Source organism: Mobula hypostoma, chromosome 11 (genome assembly GCF_963921235.1).
Source record: "Mobula hypostoma chromosome 11, sMobHyp1.1, whole genome shotgun sequence".
Lineage (NCBI taxonomy): Eukaryota > Metazoa > Chordata > Chondrichthyes > Myliobatiformes > Myliobatidae > Mobula > Mobula hypostoma.
This window is the reverse complement of record NC_086107.1, coordinates 92,435,844-92,449,893: the sequence shown is the minus strand read 5'-3', so window position 1 is coordinate 92,449,893 and position 14,050 is coordinate 92,435,844. Positions and strand designations below refer to the sequence as shown.

The following is a 14,050-nucleotide window of genomic DNA, read 5'->3' as shown; positions in this document are numbered from 1 at the left end:
GACAGGGATGGGGGAGATTTGGACAGGGGTTGGGGAAATTGGACGGCGGGGTGGGGGAGTTGGACAGTGGGTGGGGAGCTGGATGGCAGTGTGGCGGAGTTGAGCTATTTACTTAGTGCCATCTGGTAAACCTTCCTCTTCTCTGTCGCCTGTGAAGGTTCGTAATCTGAAAGACACAAACAGGTTAACAGGTTAGAGGTCACACGTGATTGACCCAGGCAATGTCTCCTCTCCGAGAGAGGGGTGGAGACCATAGAGGTGAAGTGAAGGGAGAAGTAGATTCGTAAAGGGGGAGGAAGAAGGGAGAGCTAGAGAGTGGTAGGGAAGGTGGAGGGAGAGGGGAAGGGAGAAAAGAGCAAGAGGTAGAAGGGGAGTGAGGGAACTAATCCATTGCAACGCTCCCCCAATTAACCCATTTTTGTCTTTCATTATCGGATCACCAATATGTGTCTGTCGCAACAAACAATCTGCAGGCGAAGCTACTGAGATGTCAACAATTTCCGTTCCTCCCCACCACACCACCCCCACAGATGCTGCTCGACCTGCCGAGTTCCAGCAGATTGCGTGATGCTCCAGACCCCAATGTCTGCTGTCTCTGGTGTCTTCAGGGAGGAAAAGAGTCCCTCGCCAACCTGCATTCCTTCGGCAGGCCAGTGAGGACCATCTTGAACACAACAACTCTGAGGATACTCCAGTGCCTCTTCCCAGCTCTCTCCCTGGGCAGTATGGATTGGGCAGGAGGTACAAAAGCCTGAAGTCTCACATCATCATGTTCAAGAACAGCTATTTCTCTTCAATCATTTGATTCTTGAAAATTACCAGTACAACTCTAATCAAGACCTCAGTCTCTAAGAACACTTTGCGCTACAATGAACTTTTTTGTTTTCTTTCTTACATAATTTATACCAAATTTTACAAAATAAGCACTATACAAAAAATGTATAATCTGATAAAAATTATGTTTTTTGTGCATCTGATGCTCTGTGCCTATGATTCGACTGGAAGTCAGCTTTTCATTGCATCTGTGCACACATGGACTTGTGCAGATGTCAATAAACTCCACTTTAACTTTGATTAATTTTGTGATTTTCCAAACACCGACCACCCAGATTTGAAGGCAGGAAACCTTGTCTTTGGAAGGCGTGTCAGAGTTCCTCAGCAGGGATGAGGGGAGACTGGGGGAGGTGAGAAGCTAACCATCACCCTACTGGTACTGGACCCTACGGCCTCCCCAGCGACAGACACAACCGTTCTCTACACAGACACCACGAGGACGCAACATACCAATCCCACCGCCTCCCTTTACAGTCCCAGGATACGAGGGGAATCTTCCTGGGAATCTGCGAGTGTAGGGAGCAGAAAGCTGGGTTTATTCCCTGCCCCAGGATTCAGTCCGTCTGCTCTCAGCCCTGGAAATCCAGAGTAGGCGGGTCCTGAAGCGCCTCAGACCTCACCCCAGAACTCTCTGAGGGCACAGAAGACTGGGGAGCTGTTTCCAGGGTAGTGCTGATATGGATTTCTGTGTGGTTTAATAAGAGCAGCACAGCTAGCTGAACCGCTGCCTCGCAGTGCCAGAGAATGGGATTGATCCTGACCTCCCGTGCTATCTGTGTGGTGTTTGCGTGTTTCTCCATGTAGATTTCCTCCAGGTGCTCTGGTTTCCTCCCAAGAACATGCAGATCGGTGGGTTAACTGGCCGCTGGAAATTGTCCCCCATTGTGTGGGTGAGGGGTATAATTTGGGGTGGGGGGGAGGGAGAGGGTCAATGAGAATATGGAGAGTATAAAATGGGATCAGTGTAAATGTGTGGTTGATGGATAGCACGGACTCGATGGGCCAAAGGGCCTGTTTCTCTCTATGATTCTAAGGGGCTCCATTAACATCAGGAAGTTTAGAACAACAAAAAAAGCCATTGGATGACTTCCTCACACCCAAACCTCTCACTCTTCCCCTTACAATCCCTTTCCAATTCCACACCCAATCAGCAGCTCCGAGACTTCCTGAATACGGCTGGCCTCGTTGCAAGGCATGAAGAGAGGGAACAGGAAAATTGGGATCTTGGATCATCTCCAGTTTGAGCCGCCCCCTTTTCAGTTGTCAGCTCGGAGACGTTTCCTGATGTTAATGAGGGAGGAATCAGGGACGATGAGTAAATGGAGATTGGAGATGCTCTGGACTGAGGGTTTACTAAAAAGAAAAATGATGTCCATGTGACCTGTCTGTCACTCACCACTCTTCCTGTTCCACGGAGACGCTATGTGAGGAAAGAAAAAGCCATTTCAGTCCGTTTAGAAGATAAGTGACCCCATCCATCCCGGACATTCCCTTTTCTCCCCCTCCCATCGGGTAGAAGATACAAAACCGTGAAGGCACATACCACCAGACTCAAGAACAGCCGCTATCCCACTGTTAAAAGATTACTAAACAGGCCTTTTGTGCAATAATATGAACTTTTAACCTCACAATTTATCTTGCACCTTTGTGTCTGCTTGCACTGCTCGTCCCCTGTAACTGTAACACTTTATATTGTACTCTGTTATTGTTTTGCCTTGTACTACCTAAAGCACTGTTGTAATGAATTGTTCTGCATGGATGGTATGCAAGACAAGATTTTCACTGTATCTCGTTACACAGTGACAACTTACTAATTTAAGTGCGGATAATCACAGCACTCAGGCAAGTTTTGTCTGCAATTTTCATCTCTAAGAATAAATTCTTCCACTTTTACAGAGCCATTGACCGTAAAACTATAAGACATAGGAGCAGAATCAGGCCACTTGGCCCATTGAGTCCACATTATCATCCAGATATGACAAACAAGAATGGACCAAGCACCAGTCCCTGCAGCACACCACTAGTCACTGGCATCCAGTCAGAGAGGCAATCATCTACTACCACTCTCTGGCCTCTCCCATGAAACTGTTGTTGAATCCAAATTACTATCTCATCTTGAATGTCAAGCGACTGAACTTTCTTGACCAGTCTCCCATGCAGGACCTTGTCAAAGGCCTTGCTGAGGTCCATGTAGACAACATCTACTGACTTCATCAATTTTCCTGGTAACATCCTCTAAAAACTCTATAAGATTATTTAGACATGACCTACCACACACAAAGCCATGTTGACTATCCCAAACCAGGCCCTGTCTATCCAAGTATTTATACATCCTGTCCCTTAGAATATCTTTAAAAAATGTATCCACTACTGATGTTAGGCTCACCGGCCTATAATTTTCCAGCTTACTCTTAGAACCTTTCTTGAACAACAGAAACAAGATTTGCCATCCTCCAGTCCTCCGGTACCTTATCCATGTTTCAGGATGTTTTAAAAACCTCTACTAGGAATGCTGCAATTTCTGCCCTAGCCTTCTGAGGGGATACCTTGCCTTCCTTTAGCCCTCCTGATTTACCTTTTAAGTGCTCTCTTGCATTTCTTACACTCCTCAAATACCTCAATTTTTCCTTGTTGCGTATAGGTAATATCTGCCTCCTTCTTCTTCCAGGGCCTCAACATCCCCCAAAAACCAAGGTTCCTTAAACCTGTTAGTCTTGCTTTTCATTCTGACAGGAACATACAAACTCTGTACTCACAATACTTAACTTTTGAAGACATCCCACTTACTAAGCCAGAAAGCAACCTAACCCATTTGACATTTGCCAGATCCTTTCTGATGCTATCACAATTGTCCTTTAGATTCTCAGCCCATGAACCTGTTTTCTCCAAGGTTATCTTGACACTAATGGAATTATGATCACTAGATCTAAAGTGTTCCCTTTCACACACTTCTGTCACCTCCCCTGTCTCATTCACTAATAGGAGATCCAGAATCACGCTCTCTCTAGTTAGGATCTCTATATATTGAATAGAAACTTTCCTGAATGCATTTGACAACTCCATCCCATTTAGTCCTTATAGAGTAGGGAGCCCCAGCCAATATGTGGAAAGTTAAAATCACCTACAATTACTACTTTGTTTTTTTGTAACCTTACCTTGTTAGATAGATAGATAGTTAGGAAGATAGAGATAGAGAGAAAGAGAGAGGGAGAAAGGGATAGGGAGAGTGTAAGTATGGTTGGAGAGAAAAAGAGATAGGTATAGAGATGCACACAAAGAGATACAGACAGAAAGAGGGAGTACAAAGAGATGGCAGGAGAAAGGAGCAGGGAAGGAGTGAGGGAGAAAAAAGGTATATGCAAATTGAGAGAGGGAGTGGGATGGAGACAATGGGAAAGAGAGTGGTGAGAGTGGGGGCGAGAGCAAAGGAGAGGAGGACAAGGGTGAGAGGGAAGAAAGTGAGGGAGAGGGGAGGGAAAATGTGAAGGTGAGGGTGGAGAGAAAAAGGAAGACCTCAATTTAATCTCTCTTTCAAAAGAGGTCACCTCAGATAATGCATCAATACAGTCCGTCGCTGGAACATCAGCAGGAACATGGATAACCCTCGAGTGTTCTCAGGAGATTTGAACCCAGAGCCATCCAACCCCAGAGTAAGAGCACACATAAGCGAACTGCCACTGGCTATTTTGGAATTAGTCCCACCACAAAAGAAAGCTATAAATTGCAGTGGCCACTAAACTGGTTTAACGAAAGGGAGGGGAAAAAAAGTAACTCATTAATCTCCAACCTTCCTTTATGACATTTTCTCTCTCAGCCCATCCAAGACCACCGGATGTGTTGGACCCGTTGAGAACTACTTTTCCAGAAATGTTTACACCTCCCATCTCCACTGATGCTGCCTGGCCTGCTGAGTGTTTCAAGGACACATCAGGGCTTGAGCTGGCAACTGCACTGCCCAGACCACAGGCAACTGAAGAGGGTTGTGGACACAGCTCAGCACATCACAGAAACCAGCCTCCCCTCCATGGACTCAGTCTACACTTCTTGATGCCAACATAATCAAGGACCCTACCCATCAGGAGATACTCTCTTCTCCCCACCTTGTTCTGAAAGCTCTCAAACCCATTTCATATGTTAACCCTTTCTCTCCCGATATCATTCTTGTGAACCTCTTCGGGACCCTCTCCAATGCCAGCACATCCTTTCTTAGAGGCCCTAAACTGCTCAAAATACCCCAAGTGTGGTTTGACCAATGCCTTAAAAAGCCTCAGCATTACATCCTTGCTTTTACACATTAGTCCTCTCTAAATGAATGCTAACACTGCATTTGCCTTCCTTACCACTGCAGGTTATTCTTTTGGGAACTCTGCACGAGAACTCCTAAGTCCCTTTGCACCTCTGATTTCTGAATTTGCTCCCCATTTAGAAAATGGTCTACACCCTTATTCCTTCTGTCAAAACGTATGACCATACACTTCCCTGCACTGTATTCCATCTGTCACTTCTTGCCCATTTCCCTAATCTGTCCAAGTCCTTCTGCAGTCTCTGCTCCCTCAACACTTCTTGCCCCTCCACTTATCATCTACAAACTTGGCCAGAAGGCCATCAATTCCGTCATCCAAATCGGTAACATACAACACACAAAAGAGTGGTCCCAACACAGACCCCTGTACAACACTACTCGTCCCTGGGAGAAAACCAGGATAGGCTCCCTTTATTCCCACCCTTTGTCTCCTGCCAAAGAGTGCTAATCCATTCTAATACCTTTCCTGTGGCAGCATGGGCTCCCACCGTATTCAGCAGCCTCACATGTGGCAGCTTGTCAAAGTCCATGGGATGAGCAGTGATAGATTTGGATTTATTTATTTAATTATTTATTTATCATCTCTCTCTATATATATATATCAAATATACAGTGAAATGTGTAAGTTATATTAATAACCAGCATTAGGAGCACCCACAGGGTCGCCACACACTCTGGCACCGAAAATAGCATGCCTACAATGCTCAGCAGGACACAACAAGCAGCAACAACAGCAAAACAAGGTTGTTTCAACACACACACACACACACACACACACACTCTCTCTCTCTCTCTCCCCCCCCCCACCCCCGCGTGCCCCCCAACTCCAGGGCAAGTCTCCAGGCTTTGGCCATTGTGTATCAACTTCTGGACTTCCAGTTGACCTCGAATTGACTTTGATATGGATTAACTAATGATGGAAGCCCAAGTTCCAGGGCTCATGGACTGCCTGGCCTTGGTGCCTCCTGCTCGCATGGACATCCAATCCCAGGACCCACGGACCTGGAACAGCTCGACATCCCTGGATGCCCTTCATCACCTGTCCACATCCTGGCCTTCGAGCGTGGAACAAAAGCCTGGACTCCAGATCATGCATCCAGATAATAATCTGATGTCTGTACGATCCCTTCTTCTACATGAGCTACTATATTTCCATCAGCTACCAATGATACCCTGACACTATTTACCAAAGACACATCCACACCAGTAATATAACTCTCCACCCGAGTATCGCCACCGATATTTACCCCACCGCACATTATGAGATCTTGCTCTGTTATTTAGCTTTCATATAGACGGTTGCTATACCGGGCTGACTCTCGTCCAGACGTCAAAGTGTACATCAAACAACCGATCGTATTTCTCATAAAGGGCTTACCCAGGTCCTCGAGTTCTGAGGTCATAGACTTTGAGCGCAGGGCGATCGTGGGAGGAGTCAGCCGTTTGTTCTGCGACGTGACTGGGGAGACAAGTAATTTTGCATCAAAATTCAGTGAAAGCAGAGTCAACAGTTGGAGCAAACAATAGGGGAATATTGTAACAAAGACCCTATTCCTCTCTGGGACACCCCTTGCATTCTCAAGGAATCAAATCATCTCCAGAACAAAACTACAAACAGAAAATATATTCTGGTGGGCAGAGGGGGCGGTGTTGGGTTGAGAATCTGAAGGATTTCTGTACAGTGCTGGAAGAGAGTTGGATTTTTTTGTTTATTAGTCACAGATGTAAATGACAGAGGATTCTGACACGTCATTGAGTGGGGTAATGAGGAATGTCATCAGTTGCCTGATTGGCTGAAGGAAGACAGGCATTGCCAAGATGGGCAACCAATGATAAGGAACGTGGGAGGTCATGTGATGAACATCCAGGAGTAACATCCAGAAGTCGTGATACATGTTGGGACCAACGACATAGGCAGGAAGAAGGATGAGGTCCTGAAGTGTGAGTTTTGGGAACTAGGCAGAAGGCTGAAGAACAGGACCTCAAGGGTGGCGTTCTCAGGATTGCTGCCAGTACTATGTGACAGTGATTGTAAGAATTGGAAGAGATGGCAGTTGAATGCGTGGCTGAGGAGTTGATGCAGGGAGCAGGGTTTTAGATTTTTGGATCATTGGGATCTCTTCTGAGGAAGGTGGGACCTGTACAGATTGGATGGGTTGCACCTGAACTTGAGGGGGAGCAATATCCTTGCAGGTAGGTTCGCTGGCATGGTTCGGAAGGGTTTAAACTAATTTGCAAGGGGGATGGGACCCAGAGCGATAAAGCAGTGAAAGAAGTGCATGGAGTAAAGCCAGATCTAACATACAGAGAGGCTTTGAGGAAAGAGAAGCAGAATAAACGGTATAAAGACAGTAAGGTAGAAGGGCTGAAATTTGTGTACCTCAATGCAAGAAGCATCAGGAACAAAGGTGATGAACTGAGAGCTTGGATACATACATGGAGTTATGATGTAGTGGCCATTACAGAGACTTGGCTGGCACCAGGGCAGGAATGGATTCTCAATATTCCTGGATTTCAGTGCTTTAAAAGGGATAGAGAGGGTGGAAAAAGGGGAGGAGGGGTGGGATTACTGGTCAGGGATACTATTACAGCTACAGAAAGGGTGGGTAATGTAGCAGGATCCTCTTTTGAGTCAGTATGGGTGGAGTCAGGAACAGGAAGGGAGCAGTTACTCTATTGGGGGTATTCTATAGGCCCCCTGGTAGCAGCAGAGTTACAGAGGAGCAGATTGGGAGGCAGATTTTGGAAAGGTGCAAAAATAACAGGGTTGTTATCATGGGTGACTTTAACTTCCCTAATATTGATTGGCACCTGATTAGTTCCAAGGGTTTAGATGGGGCAGAGTTTATTAAGTGTGTCCAGGACGGATTCCTGTCGCAGTATGTGGACAGGCCGACTAGGGGGAATGCCATACTAGATCTAGTACTAGGTAATGAACCGGGTCAGGTCACAGATCTCTCAGTGGGTGAGCATCTGGGGGACAGTGACCACCGCTCCCTGGCCTTTAGCATTATCAAGGAAAAGGATAGAATCAGAGAGGACAGGAAATTTTTTAATTGGGGAAGGGCAAATTATGAGGCTATAAGGCTAGAACTTGCGGGTGTGAATTGGGATGATGTTTTTGCAGGGAAATGTACTATGGACATGTGGTTGATGTTTAGAGATCTCTTGCAGGATAATTAGGGATAAATTTGTCCCGGTGAGGAAGATAAAGAATGGCAGGGTGAAGGAACCATGGGTGACAAGTGAGGTGGAAAATCTAGTCAGGTGGAAGAAGGCAGCATACATGAGGTTTTAGAAGCAAGGATCAGTTGGGTCTATTGAGGAATATAGGGAAGCAAGAGAGGAGCTGAAGAAGGGGCTGAGAAGAACAAGAAGGGGGCATGAGAAGGCCTTGGCGAGTAGGCTAAAGGAAAACCCCAAGGCATTCTTCAATTATGTGAAGAAAAAAAGGATGACAGGAGTGAAGGTAGGACCGATTAGAGATAAAGGTGGGAAGATGTGCCTGGAGGCTGTGGAAGTGAGCGAGGTCCTCAATGAATACTTCTCTTCGGTATTCACCAATGAGAGAGAACTTGATGACGGTGAGGACAATATGAGTGAGGTTGATGTTCTGGAGCATGTTGATATTAAGGGACAGGAGGTATTGGAGTTCTTAAGGTACATTAGGACGGATAAGTCCCCGGGACTTGATGGAATATTCCCCAGGCTACTCCACGAGGCGAGGGAAGAGATTGCTGAGCCTCTGGCTAGGATCTTTATGTCCTCATTGTCCACAGGAATGGTACCGGAGGATTGGAGGGAGGTGAATGTTGTCCCCTTGTTCAAAAAAGGTACTAGGGATAGTCCAAGTAATTATAGACCAGTGAGCCTTACGTCTGTGGTGGGAAAGCTGTTGGAAAAGATTCTTAGAGATAGGATCTCTGGGCATTTAGACAATCATGGTCTGATCAGGGACAGTCAGCATGGCTTTGTGAAGGGCAGATCGTGTCTAACAACCCTGATAGAGTTCTTTGAGGAGGTGACCAGGCATATAGATGAGGGTAGTGCAGTGGATGTGATCTATATGGATTTTAATAAGGCATTTGACAAGGTTCCACACGGTAGGCTTATTCAGAAAGTCAGAAGGCATGGGATCCAGGGAAGTTTGGCCAGGTAGATTCAGAATTGGCTTGCCTGCAGAAGGCACAGGGTCGTGGTGGAGGGAATACATTCAGATTGGAGGATTGTGACCAGTGATGTCCCACAAGGATCTGTTCTGGGACCTCTACTTTTCGTGATTTTTATTAACGACCTGGATGTTGGGGTAGAAGGGTGGGTTGGCAAGTTTGCAGACGACACAGAGGTTGGTGGTGTTGTAGATAGTGTAGAGGATTGTCAAAGATTGCAGAGAGACATTGATAGGATGCAGAAGTGGGCTGAGAAGTGGCAGATGGAGTTCAACCTGGAGAAGTGTGAGGTGGTACACTTTGGAAGGACAAACTCCAAGGCAGAGTACAAAGTAAATGGCTGGATACTTGGTTGTGTGGAGGAGCAGAGGGATCTGGGGTACATGTCCACAGATCCCTGAAAGTTGCCTCACAGGTGGATAGGGTAGTTAAGAAAGCTTATGAGGTGTTAGCTTTCATAAGTCGAGGGATAGAGTTTAAGAGTTGCAATGTAATGATGCAGCTCTATAAAACTCTGGTTAGGCCACACTTGGAGTATTGTGTCCAGTTCTGCTCGCCTCACTATAGGAAGGACGTGGAAGCACTGGAAAGGGTGCAGAGGAGATTTACCAGGATGCTGCCTGGTTTAGAGAGTATGCATTATGATCAGAGATTAAGGGAGCTAGGGCTTTACTCTTTGGAGAGAAGGATGATGAGAGGAGACATGATAGAGGTGTACAAGATAATAAGAGGAATAAATCGAGTGGATAGCCAGCGCCTTTTCCCCAGGGCACCACTGCTCAATGCAAGAGGACATGGCTTTAAGGTAAGGGGTGGGAAGTTCAAAGGGGATATTAGAGGAAGGTTTTTTACTCAGAGAGTGGTTGGGTGTGTAGAATGCACTGGCTGAGTCAGTGGTGGAGGCAGATACACTAGTGAAGTTTAAGAGCCTACTAAGAATTTAAGGTGGGGTCTTATATGGGAGGCAGGGTTTGAGGGTCGGCACATTATTGTGGACCGAAGGGCCTGTACTGTGCTGTACTATTCTATGTTCTATGTTCTATGTAACTCCATCTAGGGATGAGCAAGGAGGGAAGTTTATCGACTCCTCTGATAGAATGCAGAGCCGGGCTGAGAAGTGGCAGGAGTTCAATCAGGAAAATTGTGAAATGATATGCTTTGGAAGGGTGGATTTGAAGGCAGAGTACAGGGTTAATGGACGGATTTTTAGCAGCGTGGAGGAAAAGGGGAGCCCACAAATCCCTCAAAGTTGCTGCACAAGTTAATAGCGTAGCAAGGAAGGCATATGGTGTGTTGACTTTCATGAGTCATGGGAATCAGTTTAAGAGCCATGAGGTAATGTTGCATCTCTATAAAACTTTGGTTGGAACACACATGGAGTTTGGTGTTCCATTCTAGTTACCTCATTATGGGAAGGATGTGCAACCTTTAGAGGGGGTGTGGAGGAGATTTACCAGGATGTTGCCTCAATTAGAGAGCATATCTTATGAGGAAAGGTTGAGTGAACTAGGGCCTTTCTCTTTGGAGCCAAGGAGGTTGAGAAGTGACTTGATAGAGGTGTGCAAGATATTAAGAGGCACAGAAAGAGTGGACAGCCAGAGATTTTTTCCAAAGGTAGAAATGTCTATTACAAGAGGGCATAATTTTAAGTTAATTAGGGAAAAGTATGGGGGGTGGGGTGTGGTGAATGTCAGCGGTAGTTTTTTTTACATTGAGATTGGTGGGTGATGGTAGAGGCAGATATATTAGAGACATTTAGATACTTAGATAGGCATATGGATGAAAAAAAATGGAGGGCTATGTAGGAGGGAAGGGTTAGATTGATTTTGGAGTAGGTTAAATGGTCAGTACAATATTGTGGGCCGAAGGGCCTGTATTGTGCTGTAATTTCTATGTTCTATAGTTATAATGCAACCATGTCAAAGATCCATTGCACCCTTGAACCCTCACACCCCTGACGGAAGCAAGGTTGAAACTCTGATCAATTCCCTCAGTTTCCCTGGATAGTGAAGGGAAGGGAGCCTCAGTGCCTGCACATCAGGCAGTGGTGCAGGAGATCCCAGTGACCCACACACTCTTGGAACTGTTCCCACGATGGGCAAGGGTTTGGTAAGATGGGAGTGCAGTGGGCGATAGAGCAGGCAAGCTGCAACCCCTCTCCCCCTAACGTTCCTACCTTTCTTCCGGGAGGCCTCCTCCATGTCGGGGTTGCGGGTTACCATGACTACTTTGAGCATGAGGTTGTTGCCTCCCTGCCGGATCATGTTGACCACCTGACGGTGCCCCACCTTCACAACGTTCTGTCCGTTCACCTGTAAGAACCAACCGGAAGCACAGTGGGCAGACGTCAAGGTTCAAGATTCATGATTGTTCAATGTCACCTCCAGTACACAAGTGTAAAGAGAGAAAGAGTTGTACTCCAGATCTGATCCAGCACAAAAAACATAATAAGATAAAAACACAGTAAATATAACTAAGTAAGATAACATATACAGTACATAGATTGATTGTATGTCCACAAAATGATGCCAGGTACAGGAGAATCTGCACATAAGGTGACTCTGACAGGAAATGATAAAGTAGAGGGGGTGGAGGTGTTGATCAGCCTTACTGCTTGGGGAAAGTGACCGTTTTTGAGTCTTGTGGTCTTGGTGTGGATGCTACATAGACTCTTCCCTGATGGGAGTGGGACAAACAGAAACAAAAAATACCCCTCCCCACCCCTTCACTCACATCACGTGCAACCACTGGCAGGAAGACCACCTTGGTAGGGGTCGCCCCTATCCACACCCATGGTGGAACCTCTTGCCAGCTGTACTGTTACATGCCTCAAGGAGATCTTGTGACTTTCTTGTGAGAATGATGTAATGGTCTTTTGGAGGTCACCTGATGTAATTTTCCTGCCGATGTGAGGTCAGGTGATGACATGTTCACCATGGGTATCAAAGGGATGACACAGTTTTGATTTTAAACGGGGTTTTATGTTCTAATGTAAGGTACAGAAGTCTGGACCGGCAGTTTGACAATCGCTGCCAGGTTTGTTAATGTATCTTTTCAGTAACATTGGAGAGTGAAGACGGGACCCTGAAGGAGACGTTCGACGGGTTTGGAAGGGATTGACCATTATTGAATTCGTTCAAGAAAGGGTGATCTGCATGAGATAGCCTCTGCTAAAAAGTGGCAGAAAGGCTGTGCAGGATCTATTCTACGGAGGAAGGTCAGTGCCTTTAAAACTGTTTTATTCCCGTCGTCGTGAATCCTGTGGACAAGGCAGGATCCGGCTGGGAGTGGCAGTGACGTCATGTCTTCGAGGAATTTGTTACTTCATGAAAGTCTCTCCTAATTGACTATATAAATCTCTTGGACTTTAAAATTTACTATTCGAAGAACTGTGTTTGAATTTATCGCTTTAAGAACTGGTTTCGCATTTATTGCTTTAAGAACTAGTACTGAGTAGCGGTTTAATGAATGGCCACATAGCCATTTACTTCCGGTTAGGGTTTTCGTTTTTTTTCCCATTGTTTATCAGGGTTTAATAAATGTTTGTTTGTTTATAAATCCTGACTCGATATATTCATTGTTGTCGATCACGTGACAGTACCCATTCAAGAGGGCACCAATTAACACTGGGCAGAACAATCAAAGGGACGTTCTGGTGAAGAGTTCAGTCAGGGCATTGAGTACTGGAGCTGGGGTGTTCTAGTGCATCACACACAAAGCAAACCTTCAGGTCAGCAGAAAAGGTCATTGGCTGCAGTCTACCATCTCTGCGGGGCTTGCTCGGGTCCAGGACCAAGGAGCAGGCAGGAAAAATCATTGGGGGCACTATCCACCATGTAAAATGCCTTTACCAAAAGCTCCCTTCTGGAAAACACTATAGGGCTATTAAAACAAAATCTTCACACCATCTTAAAAGTTCTTCCCCTTGGCAGTTAATCTGATCAGCCACTCTAGTTGCCCCCACCCATTTACCCCCATCACTGCACTGTAAACACTGTAAACCACTTTTTAATAATAATGTTTACACTGTAGATATATGCTGGTTTTACTTACTTAAGCACATTTTATTCCATATCCATACTTCTAACATTAAGTAATTCTTTATAATTGTTGAATGTTATTTCTTGTTGCATGTCATGCACTGACCAATACACTACAATAAGCAGTTGACCTATCAGACTGAGATCCTTCATGAGTCCTGATATAGGGTCTCAGCCCATAACACTGACCATTTATTCCCCTCCAAAGATGCTGCCTGATTTTCTGAGATCCTCTTGCTGGTGAGGAACATCTTGCTGTTTTGATCACCCTGGTATAGGAAAAATGTCACTAAGCTGGAAAGAGTGCATTGGAGATTTATAAAGAAGTTGCTAGGTCTTGAGAATTATAGAGAGGGGTAGAGCAAGCTTGGGCTTTATTCCTTGGAAGGTAGAGTGAGGTGGGATTGCTCTGCTATGGAGAGGGGAGACTGCTTTTTGATCGATGGTAGGATGGTTCTGCTACAGAGGGGAGACTGCTTTATGATCGAAGGTAGGATCGCTCTGCAGAGAGGTGAGAGGATGCCGCTGTGCCTGGAGAATGTTATCTAGGCCTTCTGCATTTTGGATGTGGACTTGGACTACAGGATTATAGTTTTTTATATTATGTGCTTTGTCCGATCTCTCTTGTTTAGTTTGTGTGTGGGGGACTGGGATTTGGGACTCGATGTGCCTGTTCCGTTTTTTGTTCATATTTTGCATGGAGA

General features: G+C 45.7%; 1 protein-coding gene across 6 annotated transcripts in view; it reads right to left on the bottom strand.

Annotated features, from left to right (window-relative positions):
- The window catches only part of shank1 (SH3 and multiple ankyrin repeat domains 1), a 281,534-nt gene that overhangs the window by 29,865 nt on the left and 237,619 nt on the right, over nucleotides 1–14,050 (bottom strand). For 5 of the 6 annotated variants that reach the window (XM_063062528.1, XM_063062527.1, XM_063062526.1 and 2 more), the window contains 4 exons: nucleotides 11,483–11,618; nucleotides 6,516–6,596; nucleotides 2,231–2,254; nucleotides 113–166 (listed from right to left, as the gene is read on the bottom strand). In XM_063062528.1, the coding sequence (XP_062918598.1) occupies nucleotides 113–166; nucleotides 2,231–2,254; nucleotides 6,516–6,596; nucleotides 11,483–11,618 (295 nt within the window). The remainder of the gene's footprint in view (nucleotides 1–112; nucleotides 167–2,230; nucleotides 2,255–6,515; nucleotides 6,597–11,482; nucleotides 11,619–14,050) is intronic. The other variant, XM_063062529.1, reaches the window with a different exon arrangement.